The 12,737-nt window shown below is 38.6% G+C and overlaps 1 protein-coding gene across 1 annotated transcript in view; it reads right to left on the bottom strand.

Moving 5' to 3' along the window:
• The window catches only part of Thoc1 (THO complex 1), a 46,596-nt gene that overhangs the window by 18,275 nt on the left and 15,584 nt on the right, over positions 1 to 12,737 (bottom strand). The window contains exons 8-11 of the mRNA XM_036205086.1: positions 12,228 to 12,310; positions 10,837 to 10,910; positions 9,028 to 9,136; positions 1,404 to 1,535 (exon numbers count right to left, since the gene is read on the bottom strand). Coding sequence (XP_036060979.1) covers positions 1,404 to 1,535; positions 9,028 to 9,136; positions 10,837 to 10,910; positions 12,228 to 12,310 — 398 coding nt within the window. The remainder of the gene's footprint in view (positions 1 to 1,403; positions 1,536 to 9,027; positions 9,137 to 10,836; positions 10,911 to 12,227; positions 12,311 to 12,737) is intronic.

Genomic DNA, 12,737 nt, shown 5'->3' with positions numbered 1-12,737 from the left:
ATACATATAGTATAAAGTTATTTGTTATTCCACCTTTTCCCTAAATATTACAAGGTCTGTATTGAGCTTCAATTGCTCACCAGACACTTACGCTTTCCTTTCCCATACTACATTGTCACTGTTCTATGTTAGTTTAAAAATCAGCTGTTAAGAGTTTTCTTCAGTCAATAATAAATAGTATGTTTTTCAACTTTTGTGCTCACTGCTGCTTTCTGTATCCTCTCTTCCTTCTTCCTAAGGAACATGTTTTATTAGTTTTTTCAAAGTGAGGATCTTTAAGTTGCAAGCTTCCAGTCTTTCAATAAAAGTGTCTTTTAATTTTCAGTCTTGAAAGTATTTAGCTGGATTTGGAGTTTTACAATCATGGCCCTGTTTTTGTTTTGTTTTGTTCTTCAGTACTTTACTATTTCTTCACTGTTTCCAGTTTGCATCACTGAGTAAGCACACAGAGACAAAACTATGGCTTTGCTATTCCTGGGCTGGTGATGTCCTATAAAACCATGGCTATTGGCAGAAGTTCATGATATAGGTAAACTTATACAGTAGTCCCCAGCTACTGGCAGTATGTGGCTCTGCTTTTGTCGACCAGGAAAGCACACTTAGCCTGTTACTTGCAGTCAAACTTGTGGGGCCAACATCTGCTTTGGATGGAGTCCAACAGGCCATGGCTTCTGTTTCATTCCCATTAACTTGATATTTATTTTATTTGATTATTTGTTGTTGTTCTTATTGATCTGCCCCCCCCCCCCCCATCGTTTCTCTGTGTAGTTCTGGCTATCATGGAACTCAGTCTGCAGACCACAATGGACTTGAACTCAGAGATCCACCTGCCTCTCCTTCCAAGTGCTGGGATTAAAGGTGTGCATCACCACTACCCCACATAATGTGCTATTTCTGATCTACGAAGATATTTATTTCTGGGAGCTAGGCTTTGTCTTTTTGGTGTTCTTTTTTTTTTTTTTTTTTTTTTTTGTATTTCACTTATCATTGCTATGTGCTTGCAGCAAAAGGAGTGAGTCAAAACATAAACTCAATGTGACACTTAGAACAAAACTCACTAAAATGCATAGAAAAAAATCAACAGGGAATTTTAACGCCCTTTATTTTTAACTATATGATAAATGAACTGCAAAGTATTTTTATACAAAATAAATTCTAACTTAAAACTTACAATATATACACTTCAAAGTAATCAGGTATATTTATTCTAAAGTAAGTCCACTACTTAGTGGAAAACAGCTTTGTAATCAAATTCATCCTATTTGTTCAGTAAGAAGTAGAAGTCTCAAACTAAAACCAGTCTTGGCTATAACTGAAAGTAAAGAGTGATTCTACTGAACATGAACAGACTATGCACTTTTAGAACAAAATCCCTCAAACTTAGTGGAAAATATGACTTTTACCTTTTCACTTGTTAAAAACTTTGCAAAGTACACATGTTCTCCTCCTGTTTTCAATTCTTCCATTTTTTTCCTAGAGGCTTGAGTATCATCTAATTTATAACTCTTAAAAACAGCTAAAACTTCTTCAGAATACTGCAAAGAAAAAAAATTAGTTTTCTTTGACATTGTTATAAAAAATTCATTTAGTGATTTTCTGTATCAAATATTTAGAATTTACTCTCAGTTAATCTATGTATAATGTAAGGCATAAAAAATTCCAACAGCATTGTGGGAGTAAAAACGCTTTTGATGAGATTTCATAATATTGCAAAAGCAGGAATGAACATTATTCCTCAAGAGAACTACAAGAGTTTATAACATTTTGTAAAGTGTCAAGCAGCAAACAGAAAAAGAAATGCTTCCCTAGTAAAGCCATTCCCCCTTGGGTATCTGTTCAGCTCTGTCTCTGAGACAAGAATCTTCTGCCCAACTTGGCTCCAGTTTCCGGACATTCGGCGGGCCCTGCGGGAAGGCTCCCCTTTTCCAAGACTGCAGTCAGACCCTGCAATCTCCACACCCTGCCCCCACACCCATTTGCCCAAGAACCCAGCTACTTCCTGAGACTCGGCATCCAGCCCCCAGCTCCCATACAGCCAGCACTCTCATCTGGACCAGAGCTCCCATCCAGCCCAGGGCTTCCATCTGGACCAGAGAGAGGCTCCCTAAATCTGTCAGCTCTGTCTGGACCAAGTGCACTGATAAGACCAAGAACAAATCCATGAGGAGATACGTAGATGTCAAAGCAGAAGTACATACAACAAAATAAAGAGCAATACAGCATCACCAGAACCTAGCCCTTCTCCAACAGCTAGACTTGAACATCACGGAATGGAAGAAGAAGAAGAAAACAACCTTAACATCATGAAGAGGCTAGAGCCTTATATAGAAGAAATCAAAAATAAAGTAGAGGAACAGACAAACAAAAAATGGGAAAAACGCTATAAAAAACTAGAGAAAAGGACAATTAAAGCAGAAGAAAACAATAAGTCCTTGAAAGAAAATCAGAAAAAAACAAGGGAAACAGTCCAAGACCTGAAGAGGGAAATAGAAAAAAATGAAGAACACACTAACAGAAGGAATGCTGGAAATAGAAAGTCTGAGTAAACGAACAGGACCATCAGATGCAAGTATAACTAACAGAATGCAAGAGATGGAAGAGAGGATCTCTGGTGTCAAAGAAAACACTAAAACCAACAAAGTCATCACCCAAAACGTCCAAGAAATTTGGGACACCATGAAAATACCAAACCTACGAATAACAGGGATAGAGGAAGGAGAAGAATACCAACTCAAAGGCACAGAATATATATTTAACAAGATCATAGAAGAAAACTTTCCCAACTTAAAGAAGGAAATGCCTATGAAGACACAAGAAGCCTACAGAACACCAAACAGACTAGACCCCCCAAAAAAGTTCCCTCGCCACATAATAAACAACTAAACGTACAGAATAAAGAAAGAATATTAAGGGCAGCAAGGAAAAAGGTCAAACCCATCAGAATAACACCTGATTTCTCAATGGAGACTTTGAAAGCCAGAAGGACCTGGACCATGGATGCCAGCCTAGACTAATATACCCAACAAAACTTTCAATCATCATAGATGGAGTGAACAAGACCTTCCAAGACAAAACCAGATTTAAACAATATTTATCCACAAACCCAGCCCTAGAGAAAGCACTAGAAGGAAAATTCCAACCTAAGGAAGTCAGATACACCCTCGAAAACACAGGCAATAGATAATACCACAGCAGTAAACCCCAAAGAAGAGAAGTACACACACACTACCACCAAAAAATAAAAATAACAGGAACGAACAATCACTGGTCATTAATATCCATTAATATAAATGGACTTAATTCACCTATAAAAAGACACAGACTAACAGAATGGATATGAAAACAGGACCCATCTTTCTGCTGCATACAAGAAAGACACCTCAAATTCAAAGATAGACACCTAAGAATAAAAGGCTGGGAAAAGACTTTCCAATCAAATGGTCTTAAGAAGCAAGCTGGTGTAGCCATCCTAATATCCAGTAAAACAGACTTCAAACTAAAATCAATCAAAAGAGATCATGAAGGACATTACATACTCATCGCAGGAAAGATCCACCAAGATGAAGTTTCAATTCTGAACATTTATGCTCCAAACACAAGGGCACCCACATATGTAAAGCTTAAATCACATATAAAACCCCACACATAAATAGTGGGAGACTTTAACACTTTCACCTCTGGACAGATCTGCCAAAATGAAACTTAACAGAGAAATAATGGACTTAACTGATGTTATGACTCAAATGGACTTAATCGATATCTACAGAACATTCCACCCAAACAGAAAAGAATATACCTTCTTCTCAGCACCCCATGGAACCTTCTCTAAAATCGACCACATACTTGGCCACAAAGCAAATCTCAACAGATACAAAACAATTGGAATAACCCCCTGTGTTCTATCAGACCACCATGGTTTAAAGTTAGATTTCAACAACAGAAAAAACTACAGAATTCCTGCAATCTCATGGAAACTGAATAATGCTCAGCTGAATCACCAATGGGTTAAGGAAGAAATAAAGAAAGAAATTAAAGACTTCCTAGAGATCAATGAAAATGAATACACCACATACCCAAAATTACGGGACACTATGAAAGCAGTGCTAAGAGGGAAATTCATAGCACTAAATGCCCACATAAAGAAGCTGGAGAAATCTCACACTAGTGACTTGACAGCACACCTGAAAGCTCTTGAACAGGAAGAAGCAAAGTCTCCCAGGAGGAACAGACGCCAGGAAATAATCAAATTGAGAGCTGAAATCAATAAAATAGAACTAAAGAGAACAATATAAAAGATTAATGAAAGAGTTGGTTCTTTGAGAAGATCAACAAGATAGACAAGCCCTTATCCAAACTAATCAAAAGACAGAGAGAGAGCTTCCAAATTAACAAAATCAGAAATGAAAAGGGGGACATAACAACAGACAATCATCAGGTCATACTTCAAAAACCTCTACTCCACAAAACTGGAAAATCTAAAAAGAAATGGATAGGTCCCACATACCTAAGTTAAATCAAGACCAGATAAACCTTTTACCTAAGTGAAATCAAGACCAGATAAACCATTTAAATAGTCCAATAACCTCTAAGGAAATAAAATCAGTCATTAAAAGTCTCCCAACCAAAAAAAGCCCAGGACCAGATGGTTTCAGTGCAGAATTCTACCAGATCTTCAAAGAAGACTTAATACCAATACTCTTTAAATTGTTCCACACAATAGAAGCAGAAGGAATATTACCAAACTCCTTCTATAAGGCTACAACTACCCTGATTCCTAAACCAAACAAAGATGCAACAAAGAAAGAGAACTACAGACCGATCTCCCTCATGAACATTGATGCAAAAATACTCAATAAAATACTGGCAAACAGACTCCAAGAACACATCAAAACAATTATCCACCATGACCAAGTAGGCTTCATCCCAGGGATGCAAGGGTGGTTCAACATACAAAAGTCCGTCAATGTAATACACCATATAAACAAACTCAAAGAAAAAAACCACATGATCATCTCACTAGACGCAGAAAAGGCATGTGACAAAATCCAACACCCCTTCATGATAAAGGTCTTGGAGAGATCAGGAATACAGGGAACATACCTAAACATAATAAAAGCAATCTACGGCAAGCCAACAGCCAACATCATATTAAATGGAGAGAAACTCAAAGCAATACCACTAAAATCAAGAACAAGGCAAGGCTGTCCCCTCTCCCCATACTTATTCAATATAGTACTTGAAGTTCTAGCCAGAGCTATAAGACAACATAAGGAGATTAAGGGGATACAAATTGGAAAGGAAGAAGTCAAGCTTTCCCTATTTGCAGATGACATGATAGTATACATGAGTGACCCCAAAAATTCAACCAAGGAACTGATTTGAATGCAAGTAGTTTTGAACGCATTGGCACTGGAGAACACTTTCTAAATATAACACCAGTAGCACAGACACTGAGAGAAACAATCAATCAATGGGACCTGTTGAAACTGAAACTTTTGTAGAGCAAAGGACACGGTCAACAAGACAAAGTGACAGCCAACAGAATGGGAAAAGGTCTTCACCAACCCCAACCCCACATCTGACAGAGGGCTGATATCAAGAATATATAAAGAAATCAAGAAATTAGACATCAAAATGCCCAACAGTCCAATTAAGAAATGGGCTATAGAACTAAACAGAGAATTCTCAACAGAGGAAGTTCAAATGGCTGAAAGACATTTAAAGAATTGCTCAACATCCCTAATTATCCGGGAAATGCAAATCAAAATGACTCTGAGATACCACCTTACACCTGTCAGAGTGGCTAAGATCAAAAACACTGAAGACACCTTATGCTGGAGAGGATGTGGAGCAAGGGGAACTCTCCTCCACTGCTGGTGGGAATGCAAGCTTGTACAGCCACTTTGGAAATCAATATGGCGCTTCCTTAGAAAATTGGGAATCCATCTCCCCCAAGACCCAGCTGTAGCACTTTTGGGCATATACCCAAGGAATGCTCATTCATACCACAAGGGCATTTGCTCAGCTATGTTCATATCAGCATTGTTTGTAATAGCCAGAACCTGAAAACAACCTAGATGCCCTTCAACTGAAGAATGGATAAAGAAAATATGGTACATATACACAATGGAGTACTACTCAGCAGAGAAAAACAATGACATCATGAGGTTTGCAGGCAAATGGATGTATCTAGAAAAAAATCATCCTGAGTGAGGTAACCCAGACTCAGAATAACAAACATGGTATGTATTCACTCATAGTAGGATACTAGATGTAAAACAAAGATGACTGACTGCTACACAACTCCAGGGAGGCTACCTAGAAAACGGGACCCTAGGAAAGACCCAGGGATCGCCCAATGACAGAGAAATGGATGAGATCTATATGAACAACCTGGACGACAGTGGGAGTAATGAAGGGCAATGTTTGAGGGAAAGAAAGCTTAGGGCAGCAGGAGATCCCAGCTGGATCAAGAACAGAAAGGGAGAACAAGGAATAACAGACCATGATAAATGATGACCACATGAGAACAGGAATAGGCAGAATGCTGGAGAGGTCCTCAGAAATCCACAATAATACATCCTCTGTAGACTTCTGGCAATGGTCGAGAGAAAGCCTGATCTGACCTAATGGCCAAACACCCTAACTGTGGTGCTGGAACTCTCATCCAATAATTGATGGAAGTGGATGCAGAGATCCTCAGCCCGGCCCCAGGTGGAGCTCTAGGAGTCCAATTGTCGAGAAAGAGCAGGGACTGTAAGAGCGTGAATTGTTGAGACCAAGATTGGAAAAGCACAGGGACAAATAGTCAAAGTAATGGAAACACATGAATTATGAACCAAAAGCTATGGAGCCCCCAACTGGATCAGGCCCTCTGGATAAGTGAGACAATTGAATAGCTTGAACTGTTTGGGAGGCACCCAGGCTGTGGGACCGGGACCTGTCCTTAGTGCATGAGCTGGCTGTTTGGAACCTTGGGCTTACACAGGGACACTTTGCTCAGCCTGGAAGGAGGCGACTGGACCTGCCTGTACTGAATCCACCAGGTTTAAATGAATCCCTAAGGGAGTCTTGGTTTGGAGGAGATAGGAATGGAGGGGAAGGGCTGGGGGGAAGGTGGGGGCGGGAGGGGAGAATACAGGGGATCCCATGGCTGATGTGTCGAATTAAAACACAAATATAATAAATTAAAAAAAAAAAAGAATCTTAAGCTACTGAAATGTCTCATTTCATAGTTACCTATGTATACCCTCCTGTTCAGTTGTCTAAACTATGTCATATAAATAGTACCTAATACAATGTAAATGCTATGGAAATGTCTGTTATAAGAAAGCAGTCTGTATGTGTTCACTACAGCCACAAATTTTCCAAATATTTTCAATCTGTGGATGACTGACAGCACATGTGCAGAACCTTCTGATATGAAGAGCCAGTTGTATATAAAAATTTACCAGTGAATGTTTTTGCTAAGTGGTTACAATGTTATTGCAGTCTAAAGAATCATACTTATATGAACACACTAGTGCTGAGCTTAGAATTCATCAGAGAAGCCTCTTATTGCAATCGAGGATGGTTAATGCAGAGTCCCTGCAGTGGCTAAGATGTGAGAGTAAGTGATAGCAGAGTGCTCAAGCCCTAAGTTGGACATCTATATCATCACCACCAAGCCCAGGGAACACTGTGGAAGTAGGGACAGAAAGATGTAAAGGTCAGAGGATGAGGGGAGATATGAAGCAAAAAGATGCCTTCTGGATAGGGTACAGCTGTTGTACTCAAGACCACATAACAACTGTGTTTATTTGCAGAAGAACTGCAAGAGATTGGGCCTGCCAGCATTTGATTATAGACTGAGGAACAACCTTTAAGGCCCCTCGCTTGTCTGAGGGTCTGCTGGCAGCTAATGGTTATTGGGGAGGGGAGGTCATTTTCTTCAGGGGTACATCCACTAATTTCACTTCCAAACTCCAGTAAAGAACTCCTTCCATATGCATGCAGGGAAATCTAATTAAACTTAGATGCCAAAAGAAGACATGAAAGCAGGAGGAGAACTTGCTGGAAAGGAAGGGTGTGTGTGTGTGTGTGGGGGGGGGGAGGTGATAGAAAGAAATGGGGTAAAAATGCCTAAAATTCATGTATGAAAACTCTAAGAGAAGTTTTAAAGAATTAGCAGTAAAATCAACTATTTAACCAGCTATGGAAACCTCAAAAACATTTTATGTGCAAAAACTAACAAAACAATGAGAAGATAATTCCTTATAATTTCTCACTCACCATTTTAATCTCAATATGGATGATTTCATTCCTCTAGATGGCATAAAAATTAACACAGAACTTTTACCATGTTCCTTTAAAAACTATTTATATTTTTTATTTGGATCACAGTCTGCCATTTCTACAAGACAAATAAGGGAATTCTAAAATGGATGGCAAATGTTTTTGTAAAGGACCAGAGAGCAATATTTTGGGCTTTGTGGCCCATATGGTGTCAGTTCCAACTACTCAACACTGCCACACTACAGAAAATCACAGGTAAATGAATCAGCACGGCTGTAGTCCACCAAACCTCTTCACAAAGCAGACTGACTTGGCTTGGGGCTATAGTTTTCTGAACCCCATTTCAATAAAACACCTGGGAGAAAAGAACAATTGGGCAGAGTAACTACTTTCAAGCCATCTCCCTGCTATGGGATCTGTTCCTGGCCTCTCAATAAACCTTACTGTGTGCCCTTCAAAAAGATTCAACAATAGAAGACATCCTGAAAAAAAAAATCACCCATTTATGTTGACAGCAATTACTTTAAAAAACAAACCCTCAAGGCTTTAATTACTAACTTTTAAACTTTAAGCCACTTAAAAAATATACTACAAAATCAGTGGTTAAGAATCAATTCGCCATTTAGTATATGAATATTATATAAAACCATCAGAGAAAGAATTCTATAGTGAAAAGTATTTGGGCAAGATAAAGTCTGGCTCCGCCATTATCTGTGAGATATCAGCTTTTGAGGTCTGTGACTGGTAACTCACCTTGAGAAAAGTTTTCCAAGAAATCTTCTCATAGCATTGTACTGGGTTCCTGAAGTAATCCTGAAGCGACCAAAATTTTCTATATAGGTTGTAATCAATTGGAATAGAGCTATAAAATAAATATTATATTAAATCAGCACAGCCTCTGGGAGGTTGTAAGCAATCTCGTTTATTAAACAAAGGACTGAGGTATTTATGTGTGTAGTTTTTGGTGGGCTCTGCTGTGCTGTTTGGCTCTGTTTCTATTCACAACCTGCCCCCCCCCCCCCCCATCAGAGACAGTGGGATCCCAGCTGCAGAGCCAGCAACAATTCTCCATACACTTTCATTCATAAAACTATTTATAATAGACAAAGACAGCTGAGTGTCAGATCCTATTTAAACAACATTCCTGTGGATGAGTTTATTTTTGACATTTATGTTATTTATTTGTTTAGTGTGTATGTACATTTGTGTGCCACAAGACAAGCCCAGAGGTCATTGGACAACTTGTGGAGTCAGTTCTCTCCACCATGTGGGTTCTGGGGATCAAACTCAGGTTGTCAGAGTTGGCAACAAGCACTTTTACCCACTGGGCATCTTTGCCAGTCCTTGGATTAGTTTATGGTCACACCAATAGACCTGAATGCTCTCTACTAGGCCAGCCAGTAACTAGATAGTAGAGTTCTCTGGGGTTCTATTTACACTTCAAGTAACCTATCATCTAAGTATCTACTACTTTTGCCCACTGCTGTATAGGCAGACCCTAAAGGTCCACTCTATCCATAATATATATAAACAAACCGGTCTCTAAAAAAAAAGAGTAACCACAACTAGTATAATGGTTAGAAAATGAATGGAAAATGAAGAGATTCTTTTCTGTGTGCTTTACATTTTCCATTGCATGTTTGGTAAAAATACCAAAGTGCCTTAGTAGACCACTTCTGATCATAATCTGAATCCTTTCAAAAACCACAATGAGTAGGCAACAAACACTGCTACATTTTAAAGATACCAAAACTGAGCTGTAAGAAACCACTTTCTTATAGTCATATGACTAGCAAGCAAGCAATGGAATTAAATCCCAGGATACATCAACCCCTAAATGTTTCTCATATGAATAGCTGATTGAATTTGAAATCTGGAATATCAGAAATACCTCTCCCTGTGTAGACAGAAGAATCCCTAATGATCTTCTGGACAGCAATTATAGAAATTCTTTCACTTACAACTGACATTAATGCCTACTGCTTCAGACATGGAAGCGTGCTATTCTGCTAGCGCAGGAAGACTCTGGTCTTCCTGTACCCTTCCTCCTCACTGCTTCTAATTAGCACTATGAAGAGATTACCTGCAACAGAGATAAGAAAAGGAGTGATAAGAATGGGGGGGAGGGAAGGGAAGGGAAGGGAAGGGAAGGGAAGGGAAGGGAAAAGAGAGAGAGAGAGAGAGAGAGAGAGAGAGAGAGAGAGAGAGAGAGAGAGAGAAAGGAGGTTTCTAATTTGCATGTCATTAAGTCAGTACACTTACCATGGGCACCAGGCCCATAGGTTGATGGAAAGGAGAAGGGAGGGGCTCCTAAGGTTGTTTCAAGTTGGGATATGTGTAAGATGGGCTCTGCAAACAGTCAAATATTTGCCCATAATTTAGAAGCCAGCTGATACAGCATACTAGTGATTCAGGATTTATTATTTTACTTAACATACATGAAAAGTATATATAAAAGAAACCTATAAGTATGATTTCCCTCCTCCCTGTCTGTATCTTCATTCCAGCATTTGATACCTCATTAAAGGTTAAATGACAAAATCTTAAGCTCTAAAAACTCACCAAGTTGTTGGGGCTTCATCATCTCCCATTTCACCTTCTTCTACATCCATCCCTTCTTCTCTATCCTCAGTATGCTGAATAAAACAAAAACCACTCTGTCATGAAGTAGTCCTTGAGCAAAGCATGACACACTATACAATTAAGTAATTTATAGACTTCTACACAATTATTATTAGGGAAGTCTAGTTATAGTAATTGTTCAGACCTAATCTTTAAGGCAATGGGAATTTTGAATGACAGGTAACCGAGAGTAGTATCACAATAACATAACACTGCCAAATAAGCCTGCCTTATTTTCCAAATATTTTCGTCACCAAAACAAAGATTAAACTAATAATAATAAAGGATAGAAGCTAGCCTGGGTGTAAGGCTGCTGTAGGAGACAGACAGGCAATCTTCACTTGTCACTGGAAACAGTACAAATGGATGTACCTTTTCTGTGAAGTGACAGTAGCTCTTAAAATGAAATGCACACACTGACTAAGGAGACAGGCATGGGTTAGCAACTGTACATACAGTTCACTGTAATGGTAATGATTTCTATTAGAAGTTATTTGAGCTACAGATGGTAACATAAGCCAGTATTTTGGAGGTGAAGGCAGCGGGATCAAGAGCCCAAGGTCATCCTTAGCTACACAGTGAGTTCAAGATCAGCCTGAGCTATATGAGACTCTGGCTTCAAATCAAAGATAATTTGAATGTCTATTAACAAGAAATTATGGTACATCCATTTTGGAATCTACTCTGTAACTAAACTGATATATCAGTTTAAAGAAGATGAACTTAAGAACTGCATATATTATATCATCTTATTTGGGAAAAAATAACATTAGTTTGTATAAGTACTCCAAGTTTTGTAAGATTAGATGGAGACTATTAGGAAGGGTCATAAGTACTCACAGAAAACACTTTCCCTCTATAAGGTACCTTATGCTTATGACCACAAAAGAGCTGAGCATAACTTCTCTAACACCCACTATAACAGAGGACAAGCTACTCAATAACTCAACACCATCTAACTTTGATTATAGTCACTATACTTTGTATTTTAAATACTGTTTGAAATTTTATTACTTCTATATATTAAAAATGAAGGGCCAAATGAGATTGCTCAGAAGGTAAATTCATCTGTTGTGCAAGCCTAGTTACTCAAATCTAACCCTTGGAATTCACTCATAGGAGGAAGGATAGAACCAATTCTACACAGTTGTCTTTTGATTACCACATACACTCCACCCCATATGCATATGTATACACACCAATATATTTTTAAAAAAAAAATGAAGTTAAAGGTCTTCAAATTTTTGATGATTTAAGGGCCCCATTTATAAAAACAGTCTTAACAAAAACATCTAAGAATGTTCTGTGAGAAGGTTTCTTATTAGCCTTACCTTCTGACCTAGGGTGCTTTCCTGCTCATTTGTATTGAAAACAGTGATGTTTTCCAGGTTAAACTGACTCTGTAAGTTAAGACCTATGAAAAACAGATTTTTATGCAAATGCACTGTCACTTAAAAGTTGCATAAGACTATGACTTGTGTCACATTAACAAAACATAAAATACCAAATACATAAATAAGGAAATGATGAAGTCAAAAATAAACACCACACTTGATTTTCAAATACATTTTAAGATTTATTTTGTTGTTGTTGTTTTAAGACAGAGTCTTCACATATCCCTGACTGTCCTGGAACTTACTCACGTAGACCAGGCTGGCTCTGAATGCATAGAGATCTTCCTGCTCTGCCTCTCAAATGCTGGGAGTTAAAGGCATGTGCTATCATGCCTGGCTAAACTTTACTACCTTATTTTGCGCGTGCGTGCGAGCGTGTGTGTATGTGTGTGTTTCGAGACAGGGTTTGTCTGTGTAGCTTTGCGCCTTTCCTGGAACTCACTCTTT

Source organism: Onychomys torridus, chromosome 13 (assembly GCF_903995425.1).
Source record: "Onychomys torridus chromosome 13, mOncTor1.1, whole genome shotgun sequence".
NCBI classification, from domain to species: Eukaryota; Metazoa; Chordata; class Mammalia; order Rodentia; family Cricetidae; genus Onychomys; species Onychomys torridus.
This window is presented reverse-complemented; position numbering and strand designations above follow the sequence as displayed.